General features: G+C 52.7%; 3 protein-coding genes across 3 annotated transcripts; 2 read left to right on the top strand and 1 right to left on the bottom strand.

Moving 5' to 3' along the window:
* Positions 1-5,040: 5,040 nt before the first annotated feature.
* Positions 5,041-10,904, top strand: KRP23_1152 (uncharacterized protein; the record flags this gene model as incomplete). Its single annotated transcript, XM_067881900.1, has 3 exons — positions 5,041-5,803; positions 10,787-10,795; positions 10,864-10,904. 3 exons carry the CDS (start codon positions 5,041-5,043, stop codon positions 10,902-10,904), a joined length of 813 nt encoding a protein of 270 aa, XP_067751720.1.
* Positions 10,905-11,970: 1,066 nt separating this feature from the next.
* Positions 11,971-13,164, top strand: KRP23_1151 (3-ketoacyl-CoA thiolase, mitochondrial; the record flags this gene model as incomplete). The annotated part of the gene is made up of 1 exon (XM_067881888.1): positions 11,971-13,164. One exon carries the CDS (start codon positions 11,971-11,973, stop codon positions 13,162-13,164), a length of 1,194 nt encoding a protein of 397 aa, XP_067751719.1.
* Positions 13,165-26,323: 13,159 nt separating this feature from the next.
* Positions 26,324-27,286, bottom strand: KRP23_1150 (U1 small nuclear ribonucleoprotein 70 kDa; the record flags this gene model as incomplete). Its single annotated transcript, XM_067881877.1, has 1 exon — positions 26,324-27,286. The coding sequence occupies one exon, from the start codon at positions 27,284-27,286 to the stop codon at positions 26,324-26,326; it is 963 nt and encodes a 320-aa protein (XP_067751718.1).
* Positions 27,287-27,366: the final 80 nt, after the last annotated feature.

Raw genomic sequence — 27,366 nt, 5'->3', positions numbered from 1 at the left:
ATCATGTCACGGTCAAGGAACCGCCCAACGTGAAAACCGTTCCGCCGCAGCTTCAAGCAGTGGTAGAGGAATTCGCGGATGTTTTTCCAGCAGAGCTTCCACCAGGTTTACCACCACAGCGATCGATCGAGCACGAAGTCATCGTGAAGCCAGGCGCGAAGCCTAGTAACCGAGCGCCATTTCGTCTGTCGAAGGTCGAGCAGGAAGCGCTGGACATCTTTGTGGCAGAGCTCCTGAAGAAGAACTGGATCGAGGTGTCAGATTCTCCATGGATGTCCAACATCTTCGGGGTGCCCAAGAAGGATCCGACTATCGGCAAGTTCCCATCGCGACTGGAGTGGCTGCATTCAAACAACCCGCACATGGCGATTCGATGGGTCATTGACTATCGACTGGTGAACGCTGCCTCGGAAGTTGCCAAAATACCGCTGCCCCACATCGAACAGCTCTTCGATCGCATGGTAGGAGCGGTGGCGTTTACGATTCTCGACCTCGCCAGCGGCTACCATCAGATGCGCATGGCCCCTACGTCGAAGTAGTACACGGCGTTCAGGACGAACCAAGAAATCTATCACTGGAACGTCGCTCCCATGGGTCTGGCCGGGATGCCGGCCACGTGGACGCGTCTGATGCACAATGTGTTGAGTCACTTAGCGTTCGTTGTCGTTTACCTCGATGACATCTGCATCTTCTCGCGCTCGATGGCGGATCATGTTGAGCATCTCCAGCGGGTGTGTGAAGTGCTTCGTCAGCACCAGCTGTACGCATGTCCCGACAAGTGTGATTTCGGCCAGTGCTCTGTTGATTTTCTTGGCCACACGATCTCGGTCGACGGTTTACACGTGGACCCGTGCGATCGCCGAGTGGATGGAGCCTAGCAATATCAAGGATCTCCAGCGGTTCTTAGGGCTTGTTGGCTACTACCATCGGTTCATTCACCGCTTTGCGACGCTCGTACTACCGCTGAGCGCACTGGTCAAGATGGACGTGCCGTGGGCATGGGATGACACGCTGCGCCTGTCCTTCAATGCCATCAAGCTAACGCTCCAGCACCCCCCGGTACTTCGCCTCCCTGACTTTGACAGGCCGTTTATCGTGACAACGGACGCAGGCCATGCTTGCACTGGTGGAGTACTGTCCCAGCTGCACGATGGCAGTGATATTCCGGTGGCGTTCTTCAGCAAGAAGCTCGGCCCTCATGAGCTGAACTGGCCGGTCCACGAGAAGGAACTGTTTGCCATTAAGCAAGCCCTCACCCGTTGGCGTCACTACCTCCATGGAGTTTCGTTTGAAGTGTACACCGATAACTCGGCGTGCAAGTGGTTTCTGCAACATCCGCGCCTGTTCGGTCGACTCGCACGTTGGCTCGACTTCTTTGCGTCCTTCCAGTTCACGCTGCACCATCGCCCAGGCGCTATGAACGTCATCGCTGATGCCTTGTCGCGCCCACCTGGGCCTTCATCAAGTCTGGGGGAGGGCCAAGATGATAACGAGTCTAAACCAGTGACGGTTTCGCTCTGTGCAGCGTGTCGTTCGTCTCCGACGTGTACGGACATTCGGCAAGCGGCCTCGCGCCGAACGAAGACGACGGAGAAAATCCGAAGCATACCTACGCGTGATCAAGACGTGATCCTTGCCGTCAAGCAGCCGGTAGCGGAATTGCACGATGTTGGCACGGCTCAGCTGCGTATGAGAGTGCACGCATTCTCGACGGCGGGTAGCACGGTGATAAGCTCACTGCAACTGGATACCCAGACGAAGAAGGCGTTCCAGAAGGCGTACGACCGGGACCCAGAGTTCAAACACCTGTGGAAGTATGGCAGAACGTCGGAAGAGTACGAAGTCGTCCACGGGTTGGTCTACTTGAAGAGTAACGACAACTTACGTCGGCTTTGTGTCCCCACCAACCGGAAGCTACGCGTCGATGTTATTCACACCACGCATGACGCTGCTATCATGGCGCATCCAGGCATCCGTCGCACGCAACTTGCTGCGGCTCAGTGGTACTTCTGGCCGAGCATGGACCTAGACATCAAATCCGACGTGCAGAGTTGCGAGTCGTGCATGAGGTACAAGGGGCGCAAAACTGGAAAGCTCCAGCCGATCCCATTGCCAGCGGCTTGCTGGGAGGTCGCCTCGACCGACTTCATCACCCATTTGCCCGTGTCTGACGGTTTCGACGCGATCATGGTTGTGGTCGACAAGTTGTCAAAACGACCAGTCTACATCCCGACGCACACTATGGCAACCGCAGAGGATACCGCCAAGCTGTTCTTCAACAACGTCATTCGGTACTACGGCATCCCATCGACCATCACCTCGGACCGAGACCCAAAGTTCACGTCGAGATTCTGGACAGCACTGGTGAACCTGATGATGATCAAAGCGGCGATGACAAGTGCCCACCGAGCTCAAGCCGACGGTCAAACCGAACGTCAGAACCGGACCCTCGAAGACTCGCTGCGGTGCTCTATCTCGTACCATGGAAACGATTGGAACGAGCACTTACCGATGATTGAGTACGCGCATGCAACCTTGGTGTCGAGCTCCTCAACGCTGTCGCCATTCTTCGTCGACACGGGTAGGAAGCCCACGAATCCGCTGGATACTGGTGCGGACGCGGCGTCGGTGCCTCGCTCTCGTGTGGAGCATGCGTCACGTTTTGTGCAGCATCGCCAAGAAGTGATTGAGCGTGCGCGGAAGAATCTTTTGGACGCTCAAGCAGCACAGAAGAAGTTCTACGACAAGCGCCGCGCGGAGAATCCGTTCAAGGTAGGAGACCACGCGTTACTCTCCACCCAGGACCTGAACATCTCCCATGCGACTGCGGAGACGACGCTACGCTCTCGCAAGTTCATACCGTGCTTCATCGGACCGTACACCATCCTGGAAATTCGAGGCAACGTCGCGCTGCTGGATCTGCCTGCCAATCTCAAAAGCTTGAGTCCACGCTTCAATATCGACAAGGTCAAGGTGTGCACCAGCAACCCGGACCGCTTCGACGGTCGTGTGATCCCCAAGTCGATTCCGGTGATCTTCGACGACGACGGTGAGCCGCTACATGTTGTCGAAGCCTTGATCAAACGGCGTACATTCAACCGTCAACCCGAGTACCTGGTCAGGTGGCACGGTCTTCCTCACCATAGGAACACGACCGTGACATCAAGCATGTCAGTCACTGGCAAGCGCTGCTCAAAGATCTACGCCGCCGCTCTCAAGCACGGGCCTAGTGTAATTTTCTTCATGCGAGGTTTCCCGGTAATGTTCCTTACAACAAGGGACTACGGTACCATCAACTTCAACTTTGACGACTTCATTTTCAAGGTGCTAGGACTCGCTCAACTCGGGGGGAGTGTAACGATCTGCAAGTACAAAAGCAGAGCTACACGCCATCATCAGGAGAGTCCGCACAGAGAGCCGAGATCGATGCCTGCATACTCACGAAGGTTGCGCAAGCACGCGCCACGGCGAACCATAGCCAACCACTGCATGTTCAAGAGCGCGCTCCCAGCGCGCTCGTAGATAGACAGATAGCACACACACACACACACACACACACACACACAAATAAGATCAATTCAGTTTTCAATCTGCCTTCAAAGGCAAACGCCCCAGCCAAACCATACATGGAGAGTACGGCGCTATATTGATCGACTCGTACACAATACACAATTCGGGTTCGTCCCAGGACGAACAATACACGAAGCTATCGACTTATTGGAAGCGGCTAAAATCTACTGTCAAGGAAGACCCCATCTGAGTAGAGCGCAGGCTTTGCTGATGGACTTTGCCAAAGCACATGACTCACTCGGTAGGGATTTCCTCCTGACAGTACTCAAAGCGAAGGGATTTCCGCCAAAATTCTGTGCGATGGTGAGGGCAATACATACTGGAACGCGAGTGCAGTTCATGGCGAACGGGAGTCTATCGCAAGCAACTACGGTGACCAGCGGAATTAGATAAGGGTGCCCGCTAGCATCATCATACCTGTCGACTTACTTTATGACGAAATTGAAAATGATCCCATGCTGAGGGGGATTGGACAACAAACGACAGATGATCCTGCAGGTGGCAGGATATGCTGATGATACTACCGTTTACATGACGGACAAGGTGCAGCAAGCAGACATAATAGTAGCGGTGGCTCGATTCACAACAGTGTCGGGGCCCAAAGTGAATGTGACCAAATCAGCGGCGATTGCATTAAGTCAGGAGCCCGACGGAGGGCAAACAACCATAACAGAACTGGGGACATCGGCGAGGAAAACTGGGCAGATCGTGAAGGAAGTGAGCAGTATCCGGTATCTGGGTGTTCTGCGTCCTCGGCGTTCGCGGTCGAGGAGTGCCTTGTTCAAGGTAAAGTGCAAAGTTAATTGACAGTAAGATAGAGTTCGTCGCTCTCTACGGCTCCCTACTGCTCGCCTAGCTACCTAGCTTGCACAGCGTCCTTGGTCGCGTCCCTGGCTACAGCGAAGTGAGAGCGGCGGCTGATGCACCACATCTGACATCTGGAATCTCACACAGATGCTCATCATCTAGGGGGGGGGTAAGCTTTTGGTCTGCGACCCAGAACACTGGACCACATAACAAGAGCGGACAAGACGACAGATGAAGCTTGGATCAAGGCTTTTGCTGCGCTGACAGTACGACTAGCATTGGCGGCTGGGAAAACTAATACCGTACAGCAAAGGGTGATGGTAGTTTCAGCAATTGTCATCCCAAAGCTACTAGATGTAGCGACATGCCTGGCCTTCTGCAGCCAACATCAAAAACACCGACAGACGCATAAGGAATTTCGTACGGAAATCAACCTTAGCTCTCCCAGATCGCACTCCAACTAGATGGATCAGAGCAGAAGTGGCAGAAACGGTACTACAGGTAGGAGGCATCGGACTCCCGAATTTTCGTGCAGAATTAGCAGCTCTCGCCGCAGCGACGGTAGGAAACTGGGCCATGACGGAGCGAAGGTCAGTGCAGATTATAGGTGATACATTGCAACAAACAAGGACTAGAGTGGTGCGACCCATTACTCCAGTTCAGATGGAACCTCATGCACCCACCCCGGCAGATATGTGGAAAGCAGGACGGTCTTGGGCCACCTATGCTCTAGTCGACTATGAAGAGGATCAGCAGCGGGTGCATGAAGCTGGGGTGGAACTGAGGAAGCGGTTAAGACACCGCAACGGACTCGTCACACGGTGGATCACGAGCGGACTGCACTGTGCATTCCAGGAGCTAGCAAAATCACCCATGGCTCTCATGACGAAGAGGCGGCGAAGTAGTCGAGGAGAGTTCATACACGCCAACTTTGGGAACTTGCCACTCCAGGCGGTGGAATTATGGACTTCCGACGGCAAGACGAGAAAGTGGTCGCAGTACAGGAACCTGGTCCAGGGGGTCACGAACAAGACCATCGAAGAAGTGGTAGAAGTGGAGTGGAATGCAGTGGGGGATGTCATGATTGTACCGATGCAGTATCATCTACCGCTGACAAGCACTATCGCACACGAATTTAGGGAACTGTGGTCGGAACTTGCCTTCAATCCACAGAAAGCAGAGGTGCTCCAGATGCATCGTGGATTAGACGATCCCCATCATGTTTTCACTGTGCATGGCGACAGCGGCGTAGTGCGGCACTCCTGGAGTACGCTAAACGAGGACGTCAACACGACAGCATCCAACATGACGGTGGCAGAGGCAGTTGCACGAGGACTGTGTGGGTCACGCCGCATCACGTACTACCGCACATACGCCCAAGTGGGCTGGGCAACGAAGGTGGAAATTAACACGGAGGCAACTGAAGGTCAGCTATCTAAGACGAAGGGAGAGGTTACACAATGGGTAGCAACAAAGACAACAACTCACTGGACGGACCAGAACACCAATATCGCTAAAGCAATTGGTAACTTAACGTGGGAAACGCTGAAGAAAGTGGAAGGGATATCACCACATCGCGTACAAAACCTATGGAGACAGAAACACGATCGTTTGCGGTTGTGGAATAAAGAGACGAATAGCTACAGCTTGCGCTGACCGTGGAGATAAAGATGACTGGGGCACGGCACATTCAGCGTGGAACTGCTCTGTTGCAGCATCTTTCTGGGACTTCTATCTACGATGCTGGGATGCGACGTCCAGATCATAGAATGACGAGGACCGCAGACGCGCAGACGCACTAGAAAGCATATACAGTCTGAAACTGCGTAAAATACCGGATTGGATCGTAGCATGGGAGGAAGACTCAGACGGAGGAAGTGTGGGAACAAGGACAAGAAATCCTGCAAAAGCTATGAATCATAGGATGTGCAGCGACAATAACGAGAATTTGGCGATGGAATGTGGATATCCTGTATCTGGATGGACAAAAACACATCGCAGCCGAGGAAACAGCGAAGAAGCATGAGGCAGAGATCAGGGAGGGGGTAAAGCGTTTTCGGAGCTCACTATACAGCAGTCCAAGCCCAAAATGGATGTGGTGGATTTTATCCTCGGAAGGAAGGACGCCAGCAGGGAGAGGATCGACGACAGTCACAGCTCGGACAATGTGGAACGTTTGAACTTCTTTGACGGTGGGTCCAGAGGGAACCCGGGACTTGGTGGTAGTGGCAGTGTGATTGGGGCAGTCAGTGGGCCCCGACGACAAACAGTGACGTCATTATGGGCGGCAACAACAGCACTTGGCAACAGCACAGTCACCAATAACGTTGCAGAATTCGTGGAACTGCATCGTCTGCTGCTAAGGGCGGTGAAATGCGGGTGGCTGGGGATGCACGTCATTGGGGACAGTGCAATGATCATCAAATTGATGTGAGAGCGTCAACCACCAAAGGGCAAGAAAATACAGCACTGGTGTAGGATATCAAGGAAATTGGCGGACGAGTGTAAAGTGGCGAGCTGGAGTCACCACTACAGAGCGGACAATAAAACAGCAGATTGGCTGCCAAACTTGGCAATGGACACCAAGGCAAGCCACATGATCTCAATGGACGATGTGGGGGCAGAGCACCCGGTGCGGGTGGCAGTGGAGGCGAGAATCAGGGCCGATTGTGCTAGGTGGGTGGAAGTCGAGGAAACAAGCGAATAAGGCTTTTGTAAACAAAAGCAAGTGAAGATGCAGCTGAGGTAAAGAGGAGGCTGGGAGACTCGACAGGATGCAATCACCTATCGAGGATGGTTATTAGAGTCCAACTTGACAGAGTAAGTGATACAATATACCTAAACGTTATTATAGTATTCATATGATACGTAAATTCCAGAAATTCATCGAGGAATGGGCAAATAGACTCTTTGACCCGTTTTCAGACGGGGTTAGCCAACATCATGCTTGGTATGCACTCATCAATTGCAACCGCAGAAAAACAAGATTCGCAATCGATTTTTCACTTGAAGGAGCGTCACGCGTCTCAGTACTTTGACGAGGTCCATCTAGCATTGATTTTGATTTGCATTGATTCCAATTGCAAATCAGACGGCAACGAGGAGGGAATCGTGAGAGCTGCTAACCCTTTTACTACCAGACATTTTTTGTAGGCCCGCAGCGGCCCTGTAATCCCGCCAATCAGCTGACGCAAAATCCAAAACTCCACCAATGACTGTGCAGCGTGTTTTCTCTCCCTGCTTGGTACGGTACTACCAAATTTGAAATTCAAGCTCAGACCTATGGCCGCCAGCAAGACGACGCCGCGGACGTGCAGCTACTGCGGCGATGAACCGTGTGAGTGGACCCTGTACGGCGAGGCCATCATCGGCAGCAGGCTCCGGATGCTGACGCAGGAGCGGCGTAGACGGCGGCTCTCATCCCGCCACGTGCAGAGGGCGCTGTGGCAGCTCTTTTACTACAAGAAGCACGGTCGTCTCTGCAGGACGAAGCGCGTCGACTTCTCGCTCTGCGTGGACAAGGAGGTCGCTCGACTCAACGCCATCGTCAGGTATCATTTGCTTACTCCCTCCTTGCCTCTATGGAAGCTCTAACTGATCTAAGTATGTGATGGTTTTGTTCTTCTTCAGCCGTGTATGTACTGCAGAGTCTCCCGTTGCAGCGTCGCACACAGCATCCAGTGCTGAACGGACCGTAAGCGATATGGACGATAGCGCATCTCTGTAATGGAAAGCGCTGAAGCAGGTCACGTGAAAGCCACGGTGGCACCCCGTGCAGCCAAAGCGTGCCTTTTTGGCGAAGCCACGCAGCGAGCAAAGATAACATGTAAGCTTACCTGCTGAATGCTGAGTTGAGTTCGGTGTAATTGCGTGGGAGCTGTCATCGGCGCCCACAACGTCTGCAATTGGTTCGTTGGGGACAGGTTGGCGACGGCGCTGCTTTGCCACTCGAACACGCTGCAGTGCTGTCAATTTTTCCGCCACTCGCTGCTTGAAGTCGCGTAAGGTGACGCGCGTAGCATCTTCGCCGGCAACCTTCTTGAAGAGCGTGAACGCATTGATCAACGCAAGATCCAGCGCCCAAGTCAGGATACTCATCGACAGCCTTTTCTCCTTTCGACGAATTGGATTCGTGCTCCTTAGTTGATCAACGCGGTCAACGCCATTCATGAAGAGGTTGTAGGCGACTACCATTGACGGCACTCGGAAGGTTTGCCGGTGCATGACTCGGTCTGCTGTCCAGCGACGAAGCGGCGCGAGGCCTCGACAAAGCCAGATTGCCTCCGGTGAATTGCCAGGTAGCACCCGCTGCGATGGCGTCCCCGCCAGATCGTTCGTATAAAAGATCACCGTTAGTTTGTCTCGGAAGACGATGTATCCTGCACCGACCGCCACCGTCATCGACGCAACGTACTCCGTTTGGAGGTGTGGCGGCAGCTTCTTCTGTGCCCGCTTGTGCTTCTCTTGCAGCTTCTCCCAGCCTGGAGCTACATCTACCGCGGCAACGAGCTCCCAACTACCCCTTTCTGCAACATCAACTCGCGCCTTCGCCGCCTCCAATGCTGCAGCGTTCCACTTGCCCTGCAACGAAATTCTGACCGTTCCCAACATCCTCATTTCACCATCGGTGAACGCCATAAGAGTCTTTGCAAGATTGTGCCACGTGTAGAAGTTGTCACAGACAAGCAGTCTGTGGCCATCCTGCGCTGGATATTGCTTTGTCAAGTGGCCGCACATCGTGACCCACAGCGCGCTCGGATCTTTGCGGCTTATTGGAATATATCCTCGGTCGAGCGTTCTGAACAAAGGCGTCCGAAGCGCCGGAAAGACGCCCACGTAGCGTTCTGCTGGCGTAGTCCTCGTTCGATTACCAGATCCGTTGTCCCATACAGAGTAGGCATACAAGCTCTCCCACCCCACCACCGCGTAGAAGCGCACTCCGTATTTGTCCGGCTTGGACGGCAAACATGGCTTGGCCGAAGAGCGAGCCTTTGTCCGCACTGTGTTCTCGTCTAAACTAACAGCACCAACTGGGACAGCAATTGTGGCAAACTTCTCCTGAATCTGGGCCATCAGTCGCCGGCTATGCCACAACGGATCCAGCTCACGCCTCTCGACGGGGACGCTCTCTGGCGCATGAACTTGGAAGCGAGCGCGAATGCTCTCAAACCGGTTTCTTGCCAATGTCAAGGCGAAATCCGATTGGCCCATGAAGAGCTTCTGCGATCACAGCTCTTTGATTTCCGTAACGGGGTTGAAGCTCATAGCGATCTCTAAGCCAATATAAGCATCAATTTCAAACTCCGTAGCCTCGAGCCTCCCCTTGGTTTTGAGCATTTCGTTGGTCCGCGTCTGTAACGACGTCCACAACTCCCGGGTGAAGAACAGCGAGAAGAGACCCAACTCGCCGCGGTCTTTGTAAGCAGTGCGGACCTCTCTGTCACGGACAATATGCAGTCCGCTCGCCTGGATGAGGTGGTCGACGTACGCGTTGCCGGTCCGACGTTGTGCCGACGGACTTGTAGAAACTGGCGGCGCTTCCTCGCCATCGGACTCGGCAGCAGCGCCCCCCTCGTCATCTGCTTCATCCTCTGGGCTCTCGTCTGCCTCTTCTGCTTCTGACGCCTCGAACTCCCAGTCCGCGCCGTCGCTGTCGTTGTTCAGGAGCTGTGAGATGTCCATCGTCAAGCTGCTGCTGGACAAGTGCAATGTTTGCAGTAGAAAAAAGTCGAGTGGTTACGAAGGCAGCATCAAACTTTTGTGGCCGCTACGGTACTACAAATCGTAGGGGACCGTTGCGGTCCTTTTAGGCTTGTGCAGTGCAGCCTGCACCTGCAACCTCAGAATTTTAGCCTATCAAACGGCGGCCACCTACTTATTACGGGACCACAGTGGACCTGTAAGCCTTGTCAAATCAACCGGTAGTGAAAGGGTTAAGCTATTAAAAAAGAGAGTGAGTAAAATGCCCGATTGGAACTCCTCTCCTGGAAACCTAACCCTTTCTTATTTTCTTTGCTGCTGATTTTGCATATCCGTACAAGGTATAACGTATACGAGGTGTATACATCCACATCACAACCTCAAATCCCCCCTCACTCAGCAAGCGGATGGCTCCGGTGGAAGGAATATGACGCCGGCGCCGCGAACCCAAAAGGGCAGTGCGCAGAAGCGCCCCCTTCCTGTTGACCAAGACGACGACAGCGAGGAGGAAGTATCAGACGTGTCCGAGAGCTCATCCATGGCTGCGTATGTCTCATCACCGAGTCTCAATGGTGCCGAGTCGGCTGAGCCAACAATCAGTACCAGTGATCAAGGCGAGGAGCGGATTTTGAACGCTCCACCGCCTCAAGAGGTGCAGTTCTCATCGTGGGAGGCCTTCGAGGCCTATCTGGCCGTGTACTAAGCGCAGTCGTTCCAGGTAGCTCTTCGTTTGTGTCTCCTGCATTACCTGGGCTATTTCACCGTCTTATCATCAATATTTTGTAGGTCTTCCGTGCAAGAACAAATACTACTGTGGTAGAGCGTAACGGAATTATCGACCGGAATAAGTCAAAGGCGCCCAAAATTCCTGATGAGTGGGAGCAGTACGCAAGGACGTTCGTATGCACTCACTACGGGAAGTTCAAGTCGAAGGCGAGCCCGAAACGTCCACGTCAGGAGAGCCGAGCCAACGACTGCAACGCGCAGGTATATACATTCTCATTTAATGTCGTTACTGGGCTTACTCGGGCTTACTCGGGTTAGCTCGGGCTCAATCGGGCTTACTCGGGCTCAATTGGATCTGATTGGGTTCAGTTGGATCTGGTCCGGTTTACTCGGTTGTACATGGTTTGAATTGGGTACATGTCGTTCATAATACTGACGTGTTGCGGTACTGATTTTGTTGAGTAAGAAGGAGCTGCAGTACTTACGCTATCGATACCTATACATGTGCATTTAAGTACAACCTAATAATTTCGTTTTCCGCATCAGAGAACGCCACGTCTTCCGCTGCCTAGTATATCGGAGTGGCGATTCTTGGCTGAAAAATGCAAGTCGACGCTCCAAGCCAATGTCCGGCTATACGTATACAGTGAAGGACTCATCGCGCGATGCTTCTCCGACTCTTTCCTAGTCGGGCACATTCGGGCACCAGGATCGGGCATGAATGGACAGTCTCGTGTTACCCAATCGGGCTATATAACGAGTGCCATTAAAAAAAGCATTGCTTCAAGTATAGTTTATGGCCAACCCAACGTCACGGTACTAGAGAATTGGGCTGATACCAGCAGTGCCTTTTGAAATAGTACTATTTCTTGCAATTGTTTGACATAGTACTATTTTAATATTATTGGCACTGTCGGGCTTCGCATTTTCTCACTTCACATCATAGGGACTACGCATTTTGCTGCTCAGAACACTTTCAGCTTCCTGGTCGCCGCGGCAGCCACCCGCCTGTACTTCGCTGCCGTGGCGCCATGGAAGCTGCGTTCTTCACATCAACAAACAACGAATCTGATTTTGATGTACCTATCTACCTGTGTAACGTATATTATCATTCAAGCGTTAGAATCTGCCAATCTTCCGCCCAAGTGTCATCTCTGCGTCTTTAGAATGGTGCTCAAGAACGTGTACATCGTGGCCGCCAAGCGCACGCCCTTCGGCAACTTCGGGGGCAAGCTCCAGGACATCACAGCCACGGATCTGTGCGCGCACGCGGCCAAGGCGACGCTCGCGGCCGCGAAGCTGGACCCGGCGCTCGTGGACATGGTGCAGGTGGGCAACGTGGCGCCCACGTCGCCCGACGGGGCCTACATCGCGCGCCACGTGCAACTCAAGGCTGGCATTCCGCAGGACAAGCCCGCGCTCACCATCAACCGGCTGTGCGGCAGCGGTTTCCAGTCGGTCGTGGGCGGCGTGCACGAGATCCTGCTGGGCGACGCGGCCATCGCGCTCTGCGGCGGCGCCGAGAACATGTCGCAGTCCCCGCTGGCTGTGTACGGCCACCAGGCGCGGTTCGGCGTGGGTCTGGGCGCCGGCCTGAACCTGCAGGACACGCTGTGGTCGGCGCTCACAGACTCGTACGCTAAGACGCCCATGGGCATGACAGCCGAGAACCTGGCGGAGAAGCACAATATCACGCGTGAGCAGTGCGACGCCTTCGGGCTCCGCAGTCAGACCCGCTGGGCGGAGGCCCAAGCGGCGGGGTGGTTCGATGCCGAGTTGGCGCCACTGGAAGTCAAGGCTGGACGCAAGACGGAGCAGTTCGCGGTGGACGAGTCCCCCCGCGTGGTGGACATGGCCAAGCTGGCCAAGCTCAAGCCAGTGTTCAAGAAGGATGGCGTCGTGACGGCGGGTAACGCGTCCGGCATCTCGGACGGCGCCGGCGCAGTGCTACTGGCGAGTGAAGACGCCGTGAAAAAGCACAACCTGACGCCATTGGCGCGTGTGGTGAGCTACCAGGTGTCGGGTGTGGACCCGACCATCATGGGTATTGGCCCGGTGCCCGCTATCAAGGGGGCACTGAAGCGTGCGGGGCTGAAGAAATCGGACATTGACATCTACGACATTAACGAGGCCTTCGCGGCCCAGTGGCTGGCGTGTGTGAAGGAGCTGGAGATCGACCCCGAAATTGCCAACCAGTGCGGCGGTGCGATCGCACTTGGACACCCGCTTGGTGCGTCGGGTAGTCGAATCACGGCGCACCTGACGCACGCTCTCCAGCGCACGGGAAAGAAGTACGCGGTGGGGTCGGCTTGCATCGGTGGCGGACAGGGTATTGCGCTGGTGCTGGAGAACATGGCATAAGTGCCGATGAACCAGGGAAAAGAACTTGACTGTGAAGAACACGCACCAACAAGTAACAGCACAATAAACAAGTGGATTTAATCAGCAGTTAGCGTTGCTTCACTTGGTGACCCGTGTGGACAGCAGGAACATTTGTAGGTCATATCCAACTTTCTCCGGTGGGGGAACCTACAACCCCGTTGTTGAAAAGATCCACGTCGCCAGTGTTGCCGAAATTGTAATCGGACGCTGGTGGAGGCGGGTCCGCACTCGGCCCGAACATCCAGCTAAACAGACCCAATTGACGTACAGCGTCTTGAGCTCCTTGCGCATAGGGAGACGGCACCGCGTTGGTCTCCTCACGCAGCTTCGTCGGAGGGACCGGAGTTGTTGCTTCATTCTGCATTTCTGCGGCTGAAATCACGCTGATCAGGGCAAGCGATCCGCATAGAAGAGCAGAAACGACACGCATTCTTGAGGTTTCGAGGAGAGCTGTTCACTGGATTGCGTGTTGGAGTGCAGTAATTGCAAAGTGAGTCGTCCCCGTGGAATGGCTTGGTCAGACTTGCCATGTCCTGCGCTGTTGGTTACGATGCAGCGATGCAACTGCTGGGGTTTCCCGATTGGTTTGCTGTTCGTGTACTAATAGCACCATAATTTCAGCGGATGGGTGTCTGAGCTTAGAGACAGCTTGCAGTTCGTGACATCCATCCTCTATCCTATGCTGGGATCCCATCTATTACGCGCGTCGGTTCTTGCTGTGCAAGTTGCCCTCCCGTCCGCTGCCTCACACAGTGTCTGCTCCTGCAGAAACACCTGTCTTCCAGATAGCTCTGAAGATAAGGTTTTGGCTTTGCTTTAAGCCACGGGGGTGGCCCAGACTGACAGTCGGAAGAAGCGGTCTCGACCACTCCATCAACCAGGCATTCCAGGCTAATTTGTAGCAGGAGGCCGTCCGTGCGTGTCTTAGGCTGGCTGCACCCATGTTTCGCCACTGCAGCCAATTGACGGAGCAAAAATGACCACATGAACTCCGACTGCTGTGGAGCTGTCCACGCCTTACCTTCGTGTACTACATGTATTAAAATACTTGGTTTAGAAGCTGCCATAGCAATGCGAAGCCTATGCTGCACGTCTCCCACCATAGGCGCCTCATCACTTCTGCATGGTCGTCGTTCCAGTTACAATATTATTATGGATAATGCATGCACAGGTACATGTCTTACATGACACGTTAGTAAACATTGTTTACAACACTGTAGTACCTGCTGACATTGTTTTTACGTGTGCGTAACATTGGATTTGCTCAGGATCATCTTAATACCTGAACCCAGAGCCGTCTTTTATTACACCTACGAAGCACTATTACATACATTAACAGTACATGTACTGTATACTGAAGTACTGTAGCATCCATACGATACGTAAATTCCAGAAATTCATCGAGGAATGGGCAAATAGACTCTTTGGCCCGTTTTCAGACGGGGTTAGCCAACATCATGCTTGGTATGCACTCATCAATTGCAACCGCAGAAAAACAAGATTCGCAATCGATTTTTCACTTGAAGGAGCGTCACGCGTCTCAGTACTTTGACGAGGTCCATCTAGCATTGATTTTGATTTGCATTGATTCCAATTGCAAATCAGACGGCAACGAGGAGGGAATCATGAGAGCTGTTAACCTATTAAGCATTGCTTCAAGTATACTACTCCGATCTACAACAACTGTCACGTATCAACTCTTTAAGCCAAATCCACAACTATTGTCAGGTAAAGTGACTTGCTTTTATTATTAAGTTCCATGGGCAAGCCAGCCGCGGTGACAACGGACTGGACAACATCACGAGAGTAGAAAAGGCTCACGGGAAGTCTTCCCTCCCGAGCAAGCTTGCATTTTGACATATGCGCAGGGCGGAAGTTGTTGCCGCCGCCATCTTTCATGCATGCCTCCATCGTTGCTTGGGGTGAGAGAAAGGTGTTGTTTAGCATTGAGCTTGGCAGCTCCCGAAACGCTTCTGTCACCGCCATCACCAGTTCGTCTAGCGTTCTGGTTGTATTCTTTATCTGCCGTGCTTAAATTGCATTGAACACTCCCATGTCACAGACATTCAAAAGGATGGGCGACATCTGAAGTGTGTTCCCAGTTTTGGAGCTCGATCGGCTGTCGACCATTCATCGACGGCAACGCGCACAGCATTCCAATCGCCTTGCTCACGAGTTTCGTTTCAGCCCAATCAGAGCCTTCGAACGCATATATTGACCAATAGAAACCAATGTATGCGGTTTCCTGACAGCAGTTGTGGATCGGAGTAGTAGTTTATGGCCAACCTAACGCCATTGTACTAGAGAATTGGGCTGATACCAGCAGTGCCTTTTGAAATAGTACTATTTCTTGCAATTGTTTGACATAGTACTATTTTAATATTATTGACACTGTCGGGCTTCGCATTTTCTCACTTCACACCATAGGGACTACGCATTTTGCTGCTCAGAACACTTTCAGCTTCCTGGTCGCCGCGGCAGCCACCCGCCTGTACTTCGCTGCCGTGGCGCCATGGAAGCTGCGTTCTTCACATCAACAAACAACGAATCTGATTTTGATGTACCTATCTACCAGTGTAACGTATATTATCATTCAAGCGTTAGAATCTGCCACAAAAACGGTAGATTTAAGCTTTACTTGAAGTTTGTAGACGACATGATACCTACTAATGGAGTGATCGCACATTAATGAGGGTTGTACGTAGTATCACTAAGCTTACCAAGATAATACATGTATGAATGAATTTTAAGGACATTCAATCCGCCCAAGTCATCAATTCTTCGCACTATTATTATTCGTACTCGGAACATCCCAAACTCTTTCACACAACAATGGTACATATGGCAGGCTTTCCGGTAAAAATAAATTAAGTCATTTGTCTCAACCGGAACAATTCCTGAAACTAAGATTTATTCCACATTGGATTTTTGTTGAAATACTGGTTCCACGTGGTCTGTTTACTGAGAGAAACGTTTACGGATCAAAACACAGTCGGACGAAACACTACAAAGTATTCAAAGTACACCGTTGCCGGTCCAAAGTGGTGCTAGTCCAGAGCAATGATATTTTTTAAGGAAATATGACTAACTAGGGGTAAAAACATTTGGAATTTCATTTCTAATCACAGAGCAATGTGGAGAGGAGAGACTTAAATCCCGTACTGCATGTCCTCCATGCGCTCTGCAGCTGCAACGCCATGCTGACAGTGCAAGGCCATCTTGCTCACGTGCCGGAAGTTCATGCATCGAATTTGCGCTTGGCTTCGCGCTCCAGAATCGTCACGCGCCCCTCCGCAATCTGGCCGCGCGGACGACTCACCACCAGCTCCTCACGCGCCAAAGCAAGACTCGCCTTGATGCGTGCCTTGAGCACACTGAAGCAACCCTCTATGGGGTCGCACATGGGCGAATAGGGCGCCAGACGGAGCAGTTCAAGGTCATTGTGCTCGACAACACGGTCCTCCTTTTGGCTGTGAGCCGAGGCGTTGTCGAGCACGACAACCACCTTTTGGCCCCGGAAGTGTTCTTGGTACGTATGAGAGGCCCTCACTTTGTCGTAAATAGCGTCAACGAACGCGGCGCTGACATCCATCCGTATGCTGCCGCGTTCGAGTCGGTGGTGGAATAACCCAAGCTCTGTCGAGACTGCACACTGTATTTGGAGGTAGGTTCCTTTAGACGGTGGCAGCACAACGGTCACTCGCTTGCCAATCTTTGCGCAGCCTTGGGTGCGCTTGCAATACACATTGAAGTTAGTTTCGTCATAGTAAACGATAAAGTCACCAGCAGCGTAGTTTCTTGGCTAACTCCATGCGATTTGTCTTATTATGTTCCTTGTTATACGTCATTGATTCAACTCGAACCTACATCTCAAATAATGTGAGCGATCAGTGCCTTTACATCTATGTGTAGGTGGATATGTGCATGTTCCTGTACCTGTTTCACCGTGTATAGCATACGGATGAACTTGTCCGAAATGGTTGACGTGCTGATATCCACGCCGAAGTCGAACGCCACCATTTCCTTTATCGCCTGTAGTGTGTATGTGGAGTTGTCGTCCAAGTATACCTTGAGGGCAGCAACAATCTCAGGCGTGCACTTCATGCACGCACCCCGTAAACCGCCACGGGGCAGCGGTTCCTCACGACTACTGGTCACTATCCGACGGGTCGAAGTCGACGAGATGCCGTTGTGTGCCGCAACGAGCATTCAGTCCCATCTCACTCGGTAGCTGTCGAGGACATGTGCTCGAGCTACTGGTGAGTGGGATGGCGTAGGCATGGTGGGCAGGAGATAAGAGGTTTGGGAAGGGCGAGAGGCCGATTTCACATGAGCGACAAAGTCAGACAGTGAGAGCAGTGAGAGCAATGCGCAGGCAGCGCACTTCGTGCCCACTGGTTTGGTCTCCGCAAACGCCGGTTTGGTCTCTATTTGAAGTTTCGTACACAAATTGGTTAAGTAACATGAAATTTTATTGTGATTTTTGTTTTACTTCACCGCGGACTACCGTCTTACCCCGCACACTGCGCATAGGCGCTATACGGCGGATTCCAATACGCATTAGAAATATTAAAATAATGCGTCTAGGCGTTATGTATCGAATAGTTATACAATGGTTGAAGAATTCCAAATCGGGTACTAAACTCTGGCTCAGTTGTGAAGGCCTGACCCTCCTGCGCGGCTGGCTGGAGCTCAAGCCCGCCTGCGTGCAGTTCACAACGAGTGTGTAATGTAAGGGTCGTTTCTTTTCTCGAGGTGGCTGTGTTGGATATAGAGGTTTTTGCAGAATTTGCCATATTGCTTTTTATAATTGCGAAGATAACCATAATAATTTCTTTTTTAAGCACAAAATGTATGTAAGTATTGCGTAATTTACGTAATATCTAAAGCAGGTAGCCATCTACCTTGATAGCGAAGAATAGACCTCTGCGCACAAGCGCCACCACTTTTTCAGGGTCTTGAACAACAGCTACATACGATCTTGTAGTCGTATGTAGCTGTCCTTCACCCGTAGCCCCTTGGCATTTCTGTCGAGCACCCAAGTGTGGAGTCGCTCCTCCACTTCACTGTACTTAGGGCCCCGGCATCCACCTCCTAAACGCCGCACCGACCGTGTTGGGACCTGTCGATCTTGGAGGCCTCCAGTAGCTTTTGGAGATAGTTCCACCATCCTCGCAGCGTTTCAGGAGCGACATCGTGCTTGATGCCGAGGGCGTGGAAGCCACTACCGGTGATACCCTCTTCGTACTCGGCAATGATGGCGAGTTTGTCCTTGATGGTGTAGCTACGGCGTTTCATCTTAGGTTTTGCTGTAGCCATCACTGTAGAAATGAAAATGAGAGCTATAGCAGCGGGACAGCCTGCTTTGGTTCGATGGGTGACGATGGCGTGGGCATTGCAAGCTCGATTGGTGCAAGCCAAAGCACTCGTTGCCATTACCACAAGAAACAAACTTAAGATGAATAGTTCAAAGCGTTATATTTCGACGAGCGCTATAATCGAACTTTTTTCTTTGATTCTCGAAACTCGAATATTCGAATAGAGCGCCTAGGCGCAGTGTGCGGGGTCAGACGGTAGCATCACTTTGGATCGGCAAAGATGCAGTACTTCAAGTACACATTTATAAGAATAATAAACACAATAACTTGACGCGAGAGAAAGTTGTGGTCATGCACACTATTTGACTTCGATAAATGTGGGCATATCTCAGGATCCCAGCGGATCAAGGTGCAACCTGCAGCCTGAGATCTCATGGACCAGGTGTTGGCAGTGAACCGTGTCGTTGCCACAAGTCTGCGTGGCACTGTGCATCGCCCTGACGTTGCTACAAATCTACGTTGGACACAGCCCAAGAGGTCACACTGGACAATGACCAAGAGCATCTCCTCTGGGCAAGGTAGTGTAGCTGCAGTCAGTTTGATTCCCAGCTTTTCATTTCTGTCAATCAATCACTCTACAATTTGCTCTCAAGGTGCGAAGTGTCATAAAGAATTCTTTGGCTACGATGCCCGGCTTCGGTGTGGACAGTGACGGCGATGTGGTGATGACGACTCCGCAACCCATCTTCGAGTTCATCCGAGCCCCACGGCTGACTGCGTGGAGTCAAGCTGCGTTGATCCAGTTCAAGCGCGAGCGTGCTCAGTATGAGAAGAAGATCGAGGAGCGCTGCACGGTGACGAACGAGAACAAGGCGAATTTGCTGGTCAGCATCAAGATGTCGGTGGAGACACGAGTCCTGGACCATTTGGCGCGTTTCATCCTGCGGAAGACTCTGGAGGCTGTGACGGATGCTGACATTGTGGCGGAGATCGAGCGGAAGTGCGGTACGATCCTGAATGCTCATGTGCCAGATGTCATGGGTATGTTCAAGGAGTGGCTCAACATGGATCTGCAAGAGCAGGACATTGAAGCCCGTATCAGCAAGTATTTCGTCGACTTTGGCCGCCTCGTGGAGGAGAAGGGCTTCATTGGGGTGCTAGGCAGCAATACGGGAGGGCAAGTGCTTGACCGACAGAAGATGAAGCTGCGTTGCCGCATCCTGGTTGAGAACCTCGCCCCAACGGTGTTGCAGGTGGATGTGAAGCGTCTCGTCGAGATGACGCATCGGGATGCTCGTACTGATGATGTGCGTCTATACCAGCTGATTGTGGAACGTGCGACCATGCAACACCATTTCCATCTTATGCAGAAGGAAACCAAGGAGCCGCGAACAGCGTCGAAGACGCGAGTGACGTCAACAACAACGGCGGCAAAGACAACTGCTACTAAGGCTGAGGGCGTTGGTGCCGTTAAGCCTAAGTCGAATGTGAAGGCTTCGGTAGGAGGGAAGGTGCAGTGCTGGGTCTGCAAGGGTGGACACAAAATGCGCGATTGCCCCACCGCTACTGACGCCGAGAAGGATGCAGCGCTGGCTGCATGGCGTGAACAGCGCAAATCTCAGCCCGAACGTGCCAAGCACGTTGCTGAGGGCAGTAGCAAGAAGGTGGTGCTAGTCAACAGCATTCTGGAAATCCCGCTATGTCCGGATACGGGATCCGACCGCAATATCATCTCTCGCGACTACTTGAATGAGCAGAGGGAGTTGGGTGCGGAGGTGACTACTGCGCCGCTGGCCGAGGTAATTACTGTGAAGGTGACGGGAGGAGCAGAGTTTGTGTGCAGGGAAGGCACAACGCTCGACCTGAAACTCACCACGGCTGCGGGACCGTTACATCTTCCTAGGGTTCGGGTGGTTGTGTTGGAAGGACCCAAAGACAAGTTTCTTTTGGGCCGCGTCACACTTAAGGAGATTGGTATCGACATCGACCATCTCTTGGAGAAGCTGGCGAGTGGCGGCAGGGAAGGTGAGATTGGTGCTGCGGATGAGGATGATCTTCCCCGGAAGAGGAGCTAAGATTTGAAGCGGAGGATGGAGATGTCGCAGCTGCAATGGGCAATTTGGTGGACGATGCAGTCGCCAACGGTTTCGCTGCTGAGCATGTGAATGGTCTTCGTGGTTTGGTCCACGAGTTCCCTGACGTCTTTCGCCTGCATGTCGGGAGCGACCCCTGGAGCCTTTCGAAGTGCAGGTGGTTCCAGGGACCACGCCGTTCCGGTGCAAGTTGCGCAAGTACCCTGAGCGGCAGCGGGCATTTCTGCGCGAGTATGTCCAGCAACTTGTGGATGCTGGTCTAGTGATGCGCAACAACGATAGTCGCTGGGCATGTGCTGCCCTGCCTGTCAAGAAGTCCAGTGGTGAGTACCGTATGACTGTCGACTGTCGCCCGGTTAACCGGCTTACAGTCCCACTTGCAGTAGCAACTCCGAATTTGGCGGTGGTCACGCAGAGTGTGAAGGGCGCCTCTGATTCGGCTCTACATTTTCAGGCGCAGATGCAGGAATGTTTTCGGTCCCTGCTGTATAACGCCGCGCTGGTATGGATCGAAGATATCCTGTTGTTCGCCCGCAGTCCTGGAGAGGTTTTAGATAAGCTCCGTGCGTTCTTCATCATTCTCCGCCAGCGCAACCTCAAGCTTAACGGAGTGAAGTGCAAGTTGTTTTCGAAGAAGGTCGTCTGGTGCGGCAAAGTCATCAACGGTACGGGTATTGAACACGATCCGACTCGCCTGCAGGCACTCCGAAACATGCCTCTACCACTGACGGCTGCTGCTTTGCAGCATTTTCTGTGCGCAATTAACTGGCTATGAGAGTCCATGGTGGACTACGCGCGAACGGTGGCGCCATTGCAGCACAAGTTGGAAGAGGTTATGGTGGCACGCGGACGACGTAAGTCACACCTTGCTGGAGTAGACCTCACGTGGACCAAGGATGATGAGTCTGCTTTTCGTGTGGTGCTCAAGTTGCTTTCCAACTCAAGCAAAATGTTCTTTCCTGACCGCGATGCTCATGTTTGTCTGTTCTCGGATGCGTCGGCGTCCGGATGGGCCGTGGTTCTCACCCAAGTGCGCGAGTGGCCGACAGATACTCCGGTTGAGGAGCAGCACCATGAAATGCTGGTATGCCGCGGTTGAACATTTACCAAGTCGCAAGTCAACTGGTCTGTTGTCGAGAAAGAAGGATACCCTATCGCTCGAGCTTGTGGTGATCTTGAGTATCTACTCGACCGAGAGAAAGGTTTTCACATTTACTGTGATCATTCTAATCTCATTCAGATTTTTGCGCCGGGAAGAGAAGTAAAGCAGCATGTGAAGGGCAAGCTCCAGCGCTGGGCTCTGCGGATTACTGGGTGTCGCTACACTATCGAGCACATCCCCGGTGAACACAACCTGTGGGCCGACATTGTTTCGCGCTGGGGGCAGATCCAGCAACGGCCAGCATTGCAAGAGTGCATCACGTGACTACGCGCAGCGAGAGTGCAGTCTCGCGCCTCAGGCCGCTAGAAGACGCCTCGTTTAACTGGCCTACCGCCGCCGAAGTCAAGGTTGTCCTAGGGCGGTGCAAGAAGGACATGCCACCCGCTGCAAATATTGTCGAAGGGCTGGCCACTATTGATGGGAAAATTTGGATCCCTTCGACATCGCACTCACTGTTGGTTCGGCTTTTTATTGTTGCCCACTGCGGTGTTCAAGGCCATCGAGGCGAGCATGTGATGTTAAGTGCGCGTTTCTCTACCAAGAATCTGGCTGCGAAGGTGGCCAAGTTTGTACGTGAGTGTCTCCTGTGCAAGCATGTGAAAGGCGGGAAAATCATCCAGCGAGCGTGGAATACGGACCGAGAAGTCTCGATGCGCAACGAGCGCCTTCACATGGACTACCTGTTCCTGGAAGACACGTATGGCTCGACTAAGTACGTGCTGGTGCTTAAGGACGAGCTGACGCACTTTTGTGAGTTGGTTCCAGCGGATTCGGCGGGAAGCGAGGTCGTGGTGGCTTCTATCCTGGACTGGTTCAAGCGCTTCGGCCTTCCAGAGTCCTGGGAGAGCGATAATGGCTCTCATTTCAAGGCGGAAGTGATGGCGCGTCTGTGCGAGCGGCTGAAGGCAAACCAGTCTTTCGTTCCAGTGTACACGCCTTGGATCAATGGAACGGTCGAGCGCATCAACCGGGACATTCTCCAAGTCCTACGAGCGATGATACTTGAGTTCCAGTTGGATACTCGCAACTGGCTTTACTTGCTGCCACTGATCCAAGCCAATCTGAACCATTCGCCCGTTGCATCACTCGGAAACCATGCTCCGATTGAAGTTTTCACGGGTCTTCCTGCCCCGTCGGCGCTGGATACGATAGCTGTTCCGTCCGACAAAGGCACACGTCTCGTACCTGTTGACCCGAAACGTGTGAGCGCACACATGGAGAAGCTACGCAACAGTTTGCACGCTATGCACAAGGAAGCCACTACTTAGAAGGAGAAAAAGCGTCTCTATGAAATGGCTCGCGCCAAAGGCAGTATATGCAACTTTGCGGTAGGAGATTTCGTTCTCTGGTCGCGAGTGGACTCGCGCCTTCAAGGAAGCAAACTCCTTGTGCGCTGGGTCGGCCCATTTCGCGTGGTTGAAGCTCGCCAGCACTCATTCATCGTCGAGCACCTGATCACCAAGGACAAGGTCGAAGTTCACGGGTCCCGTCTCAAGTTTTACTGCGATTCCTCGCTGAACGTGACGGCTGAGCTCAAAGAGCATGTTGCGAAGCAAGGAATAGTGCTGGGGGTACGAGCAATTGTCAATCACAGGAAGAACCCGGTCAGCAACGAGTGGGAAGTGCAGGTCGCTTGAATCGGCCTGGAGGACGTCGAAAACTCGTGGGAGCCGCTGCGGAGCATCTATGCTGACGTTCCGACAAAGGTGCAGGAGTATGTCGACTCCAACGCGAACCGACCTCGATTGGCTCCAGTCTACGCCTGTCTCCGAGGATTAGTTCGACTTCCGCTGTTCGAAGTGATGACTCAGCGCTGCAGGTTTCGGGGGCAGTGTGGGCATATCTCAGGATCCCAGCGGATCAAGGTGCAACCTGCAGCCTGAGATCTCATGGACCAGGTGTTGGCAGTGAACCGTGTCGTTGCCACAAGTCTGCGTGGCGCTGTGCATCGCCCTGACGCTGCTACAAATCTACGTTGGACACAGCCCAAGAGGTCACACTGGACAATGACCAAGAGCATCTCCTCTGGGCAAGGTAGTGTAGCTGCAGTCAGTTTGATTCCCAGCTTTTCATTTCTGTCAATCAATCACTCTACAATTTGCTCTCAAGGTGCAAAGTGTCATAATAAAGTAACATTTTCACCAAGTCCACGATTTTTAAGTCTGCTTGCAAAATTGTGTTTAAACAAATTTGCAAGCTCAATTTATTAATCGAAGCAACACAAGAAGGAGAAATTCTTCTCTATATCTACACCTACGACGTGAACCGATTTGATTTTTATAAAACGATCGAAGTGCTGTGACGGGGCACACAGCACCTTGCACAGAGGAAGTGCTAGGGAGCGTAAGCTCTCGGTGAACAACAAGTTCACGGTTCCCGGTCTAAGGGAACCGACTACGACTTAGACGGTAGGTTTAAAGACTGAATATATTTATAGGTGAGTCAAGCTTGATCCTTACAAACTCTAAGTCAACTATAGTAAAAGCTAAACAAATGCCTAATGGTTGGCTCACCGCCAACTGGTACCACGTACCATGGGCACAAAAGAGAGACATCCCGTCACTCTTTATGTAACATGGGTACACGTCGGTGTACCCCATTACAAGTGCCATCAAGGGATTGGTGTTGTTGTCGTTGTCGTTGAGTGTCGGTGTGGCGGATGCCGCCGTTGGGCTCTCAAACAGCCAGTCAAAAAGAGCCAATCGGCGTTCTTCGCCCTGCTTCTGTGGGGGTGGCGCGCCGAACGTGCCAACACGTAGCTTAGTCACTGGTACCAGTGTCGTCTGGATCTCAGTCTGGAAGTGGCCTGGACGAAGTTGATCGAAGCTGCGTTGCATGTGATGTCGTACTTAAGTAGGCCTCATCAGAATGGACACGAGAGTCTTACCAGGAAACATCTTGACGCCATTCTTGTAGCTAGCTCCCACCAAGTCCCCAACCTTCAGCTTACCTTCAATGGTTGGGAACCCCTGTCATCGTCCTCCATCAGAAATAGCATCATTTGGTGAAGATTGATTAAAATAATCACTGAAAAGCCATCAAGGAAAATTATAAACGTAAGCTTACATGCGTCAACTCTCATGGGACCGAAAAAAAGAGTGGACACAAGTACTTATCGTTGTCCGAACCTCACAGTTCTTCTGGTAACGAACCGTCTCGCATGGTTGCTCAACGAAGAAATGTGGGGGAACGTGTGGCAAAATACTACCGACTGTAAACTATCGTGGGAGAACGAATTTTCTCATTTAATAAGTGCCACCGACGAATTACTACACGTAGATCGTTGGCAACGCTGAGTTGACCTGGTGCCCCAACCGTATCCATCTGTGAACAAGATAATGTGATCAACAACGCCGCATCCCTATTTTTGCCAGAAGATCTGCATCACTGGAGCAGATCGAAGACCAGGCGGCAGGTTTAGCGCCAAAAGGGCCCACCAAAGCGGCGCCGGTGCCTCCACGGTCCATCGTCATCGTCACTCCAGAAGTTGTCACAAGAGTCATCATCATCGTCATCATCATCGCTTAAGAAGCGCTCCGGCGGCGGAGCTAGTCCCAATTCCGGTTTTTCAGCGAGAGGGATTGGTTCTTCCAATACGTGGATCGTAGTTGTAGGAGTAGTTGGCCCGCTTTGAATCTCAGTCGCATCAATTGCCCCAATCAGGGCCAATACCAATAAACCAAGCGCCAACTCCGCCATTTCTTCTTCTTTTTTTCAAGGTAGAGCAGCAATTAGAAAATGATACTACAACACTAGGGTGCTTTGCCATTCTTAGTAAAAGAAAGATGCCGAGTTTTCTGCGAAAGAACGAAGCTAAAGTGGTGCACGAACCCATATTTTTTTATTGATGTTAGCAGCTCGAGTCGTCATTGTCGTCATTCGAGTCGTCGTTGTCGTCACCCGAGTCGTCGTTTGAGTCATCATCCGAGTCGTCGTTTGAGTCATCATCCGAGTCGTCGTTTGAGTCATCATCATCGTCGGGGTCGCTTTGAATTTTCAATGACCTCCCGCCGGGTTCCCTATTACCTTGAAAAATAGCATTTGGCTTGACTTTTAGCCCCTCTTCAAAGACGACAATTCCCGTCCTAGACACCGACTCGATCATATTTACTGGAGGCCATGCGCTCTTCGGTGCTTCCGCCGCGCCAACAACAGTCAACAGACACAACAGTAATATCACTTTCTGTACGCGCATTGCTGAGATTTTGCGAATTGGGGAATGAGAGCTCGTATCCAAGCTCGCTCTTGATTGAGAGCAAACATTAGATTTAGACCTCAGCTCGCGCTTGTTTTCAATCAAATCAACCTCCCTCACCTCTTGCTATCAAATCTAAATCCGAGGCAGGCAACTTACATTGATTCGAAAAGAAACGCAAGCGGCGTAGTTTATGCTGTTTATCGACGTGCTCGGCACAAACAAGTCTCATCCCCAAGCAGATATAGCAGAGATTCCTTACCTCGGCAGCTTGTGCGCTAATACAATGTACCTTATCTCTCGAAGCTTCAACACCCCCCACAAGCCTCTCACCTCGCCACTCCAGCACAAGCTATCACGCCGAGGTGAGTTAATATCTACGCGAGTAGTCGCGGGAGTCCCTGCGGCTCCGGCGATCCTGGTCACGGTTGCGGTCTCGACTGCGGTCCCTACTGCGGTCGCCTCCGCGCTCACGACGGCGGTCCCGCGACCTCGATCTCGATCGGCGTCGTTCCCGACGATCGCCACCGCGTCCTCGGCTCCTACTGCGATCCCGGGGAGGTTCACGGGCCCCATATCGATCTGGCCTTGGCCCTTCTCCTTCATCACGCTGCGCACCCACCTGGAAATGTCCGATCGCTTCGCGTCCCGAGTACTTGACGTTGACATCCGCACCGCCCTTGCGCGTCTCGCCGATGCCACCTCCAAACTTTCGTGGCAACCAGTCACGTACAGTGCGCCCACGCTCGACATCCACCACCACTCGACGGCCGTCGATCTTCTTGCCGTCTGCGTACTTGTAAGCCGATTTCATGTCCGCCTCCTTCTCGTACTCAACGAACCCGTAGCCGCGAGACTTGCCTTCTGGGTCCTCCACCAGCCGCACACTCTTCACAGGTCCGTACTGCTCGAACTCGTGCCGTAGCTGCTGCTCCGTGGTCTCGTAGCTGATGCGGCCCACGAAGAGTGTCTTGTACGCGTCCTCGGTCTTCCGCGGGTCTTCAACGTTCGGGTCCCACTTGGCTCGGTCCTCGAGCACCTTGGCATCATTGGTCGCCATCTTCTCCTTGCGTTGGCGCTCGCGTCGTTCCTTGGGCGTCTCTTGCACCTCCCGCGGCGGGGGGTTCTCCGTCTCGAAGGCGCCAAGGAAGCTCGCGAGTCCCGAGTACGGCGGCATCTTGCGCTTCACGAGACGCGGCAGATGGTCCAGTGGCGCATTAGGCTCGAACAGGACCTTGAGGTGTGCGGGCAGGTGCATAATGGCGGGACCCATGCCGCTGGAGCTCATTTGCCCCTTGGGCGTCATCTTGCGGTGCGCGTTCGGGTTGCTCATGGCGGCTGTGGAAGCTCACAGAGGAGACGAAGAGTATGTGCAGAGAGAGGAGACGCAGACTAACGCGGTGCAGTCCTCGC

This window comes from Phytophthora ramorum, assembly GCF_020800215.1.
Source record: "Phytophthora ramorum isolate Pr-102 chromosome Unknown Phyram_PR-102_s0001, whole genome shotgun sequence".
NCBI lineage: Eukaryota > Oomycota > Peronosporomycetes > Peronosporales > Peronosporaceae > Phytophthora > Phytophthora ramorum.
This window is presented reverse-complemented; position numbering and strand designations above follow the sequence as displayed.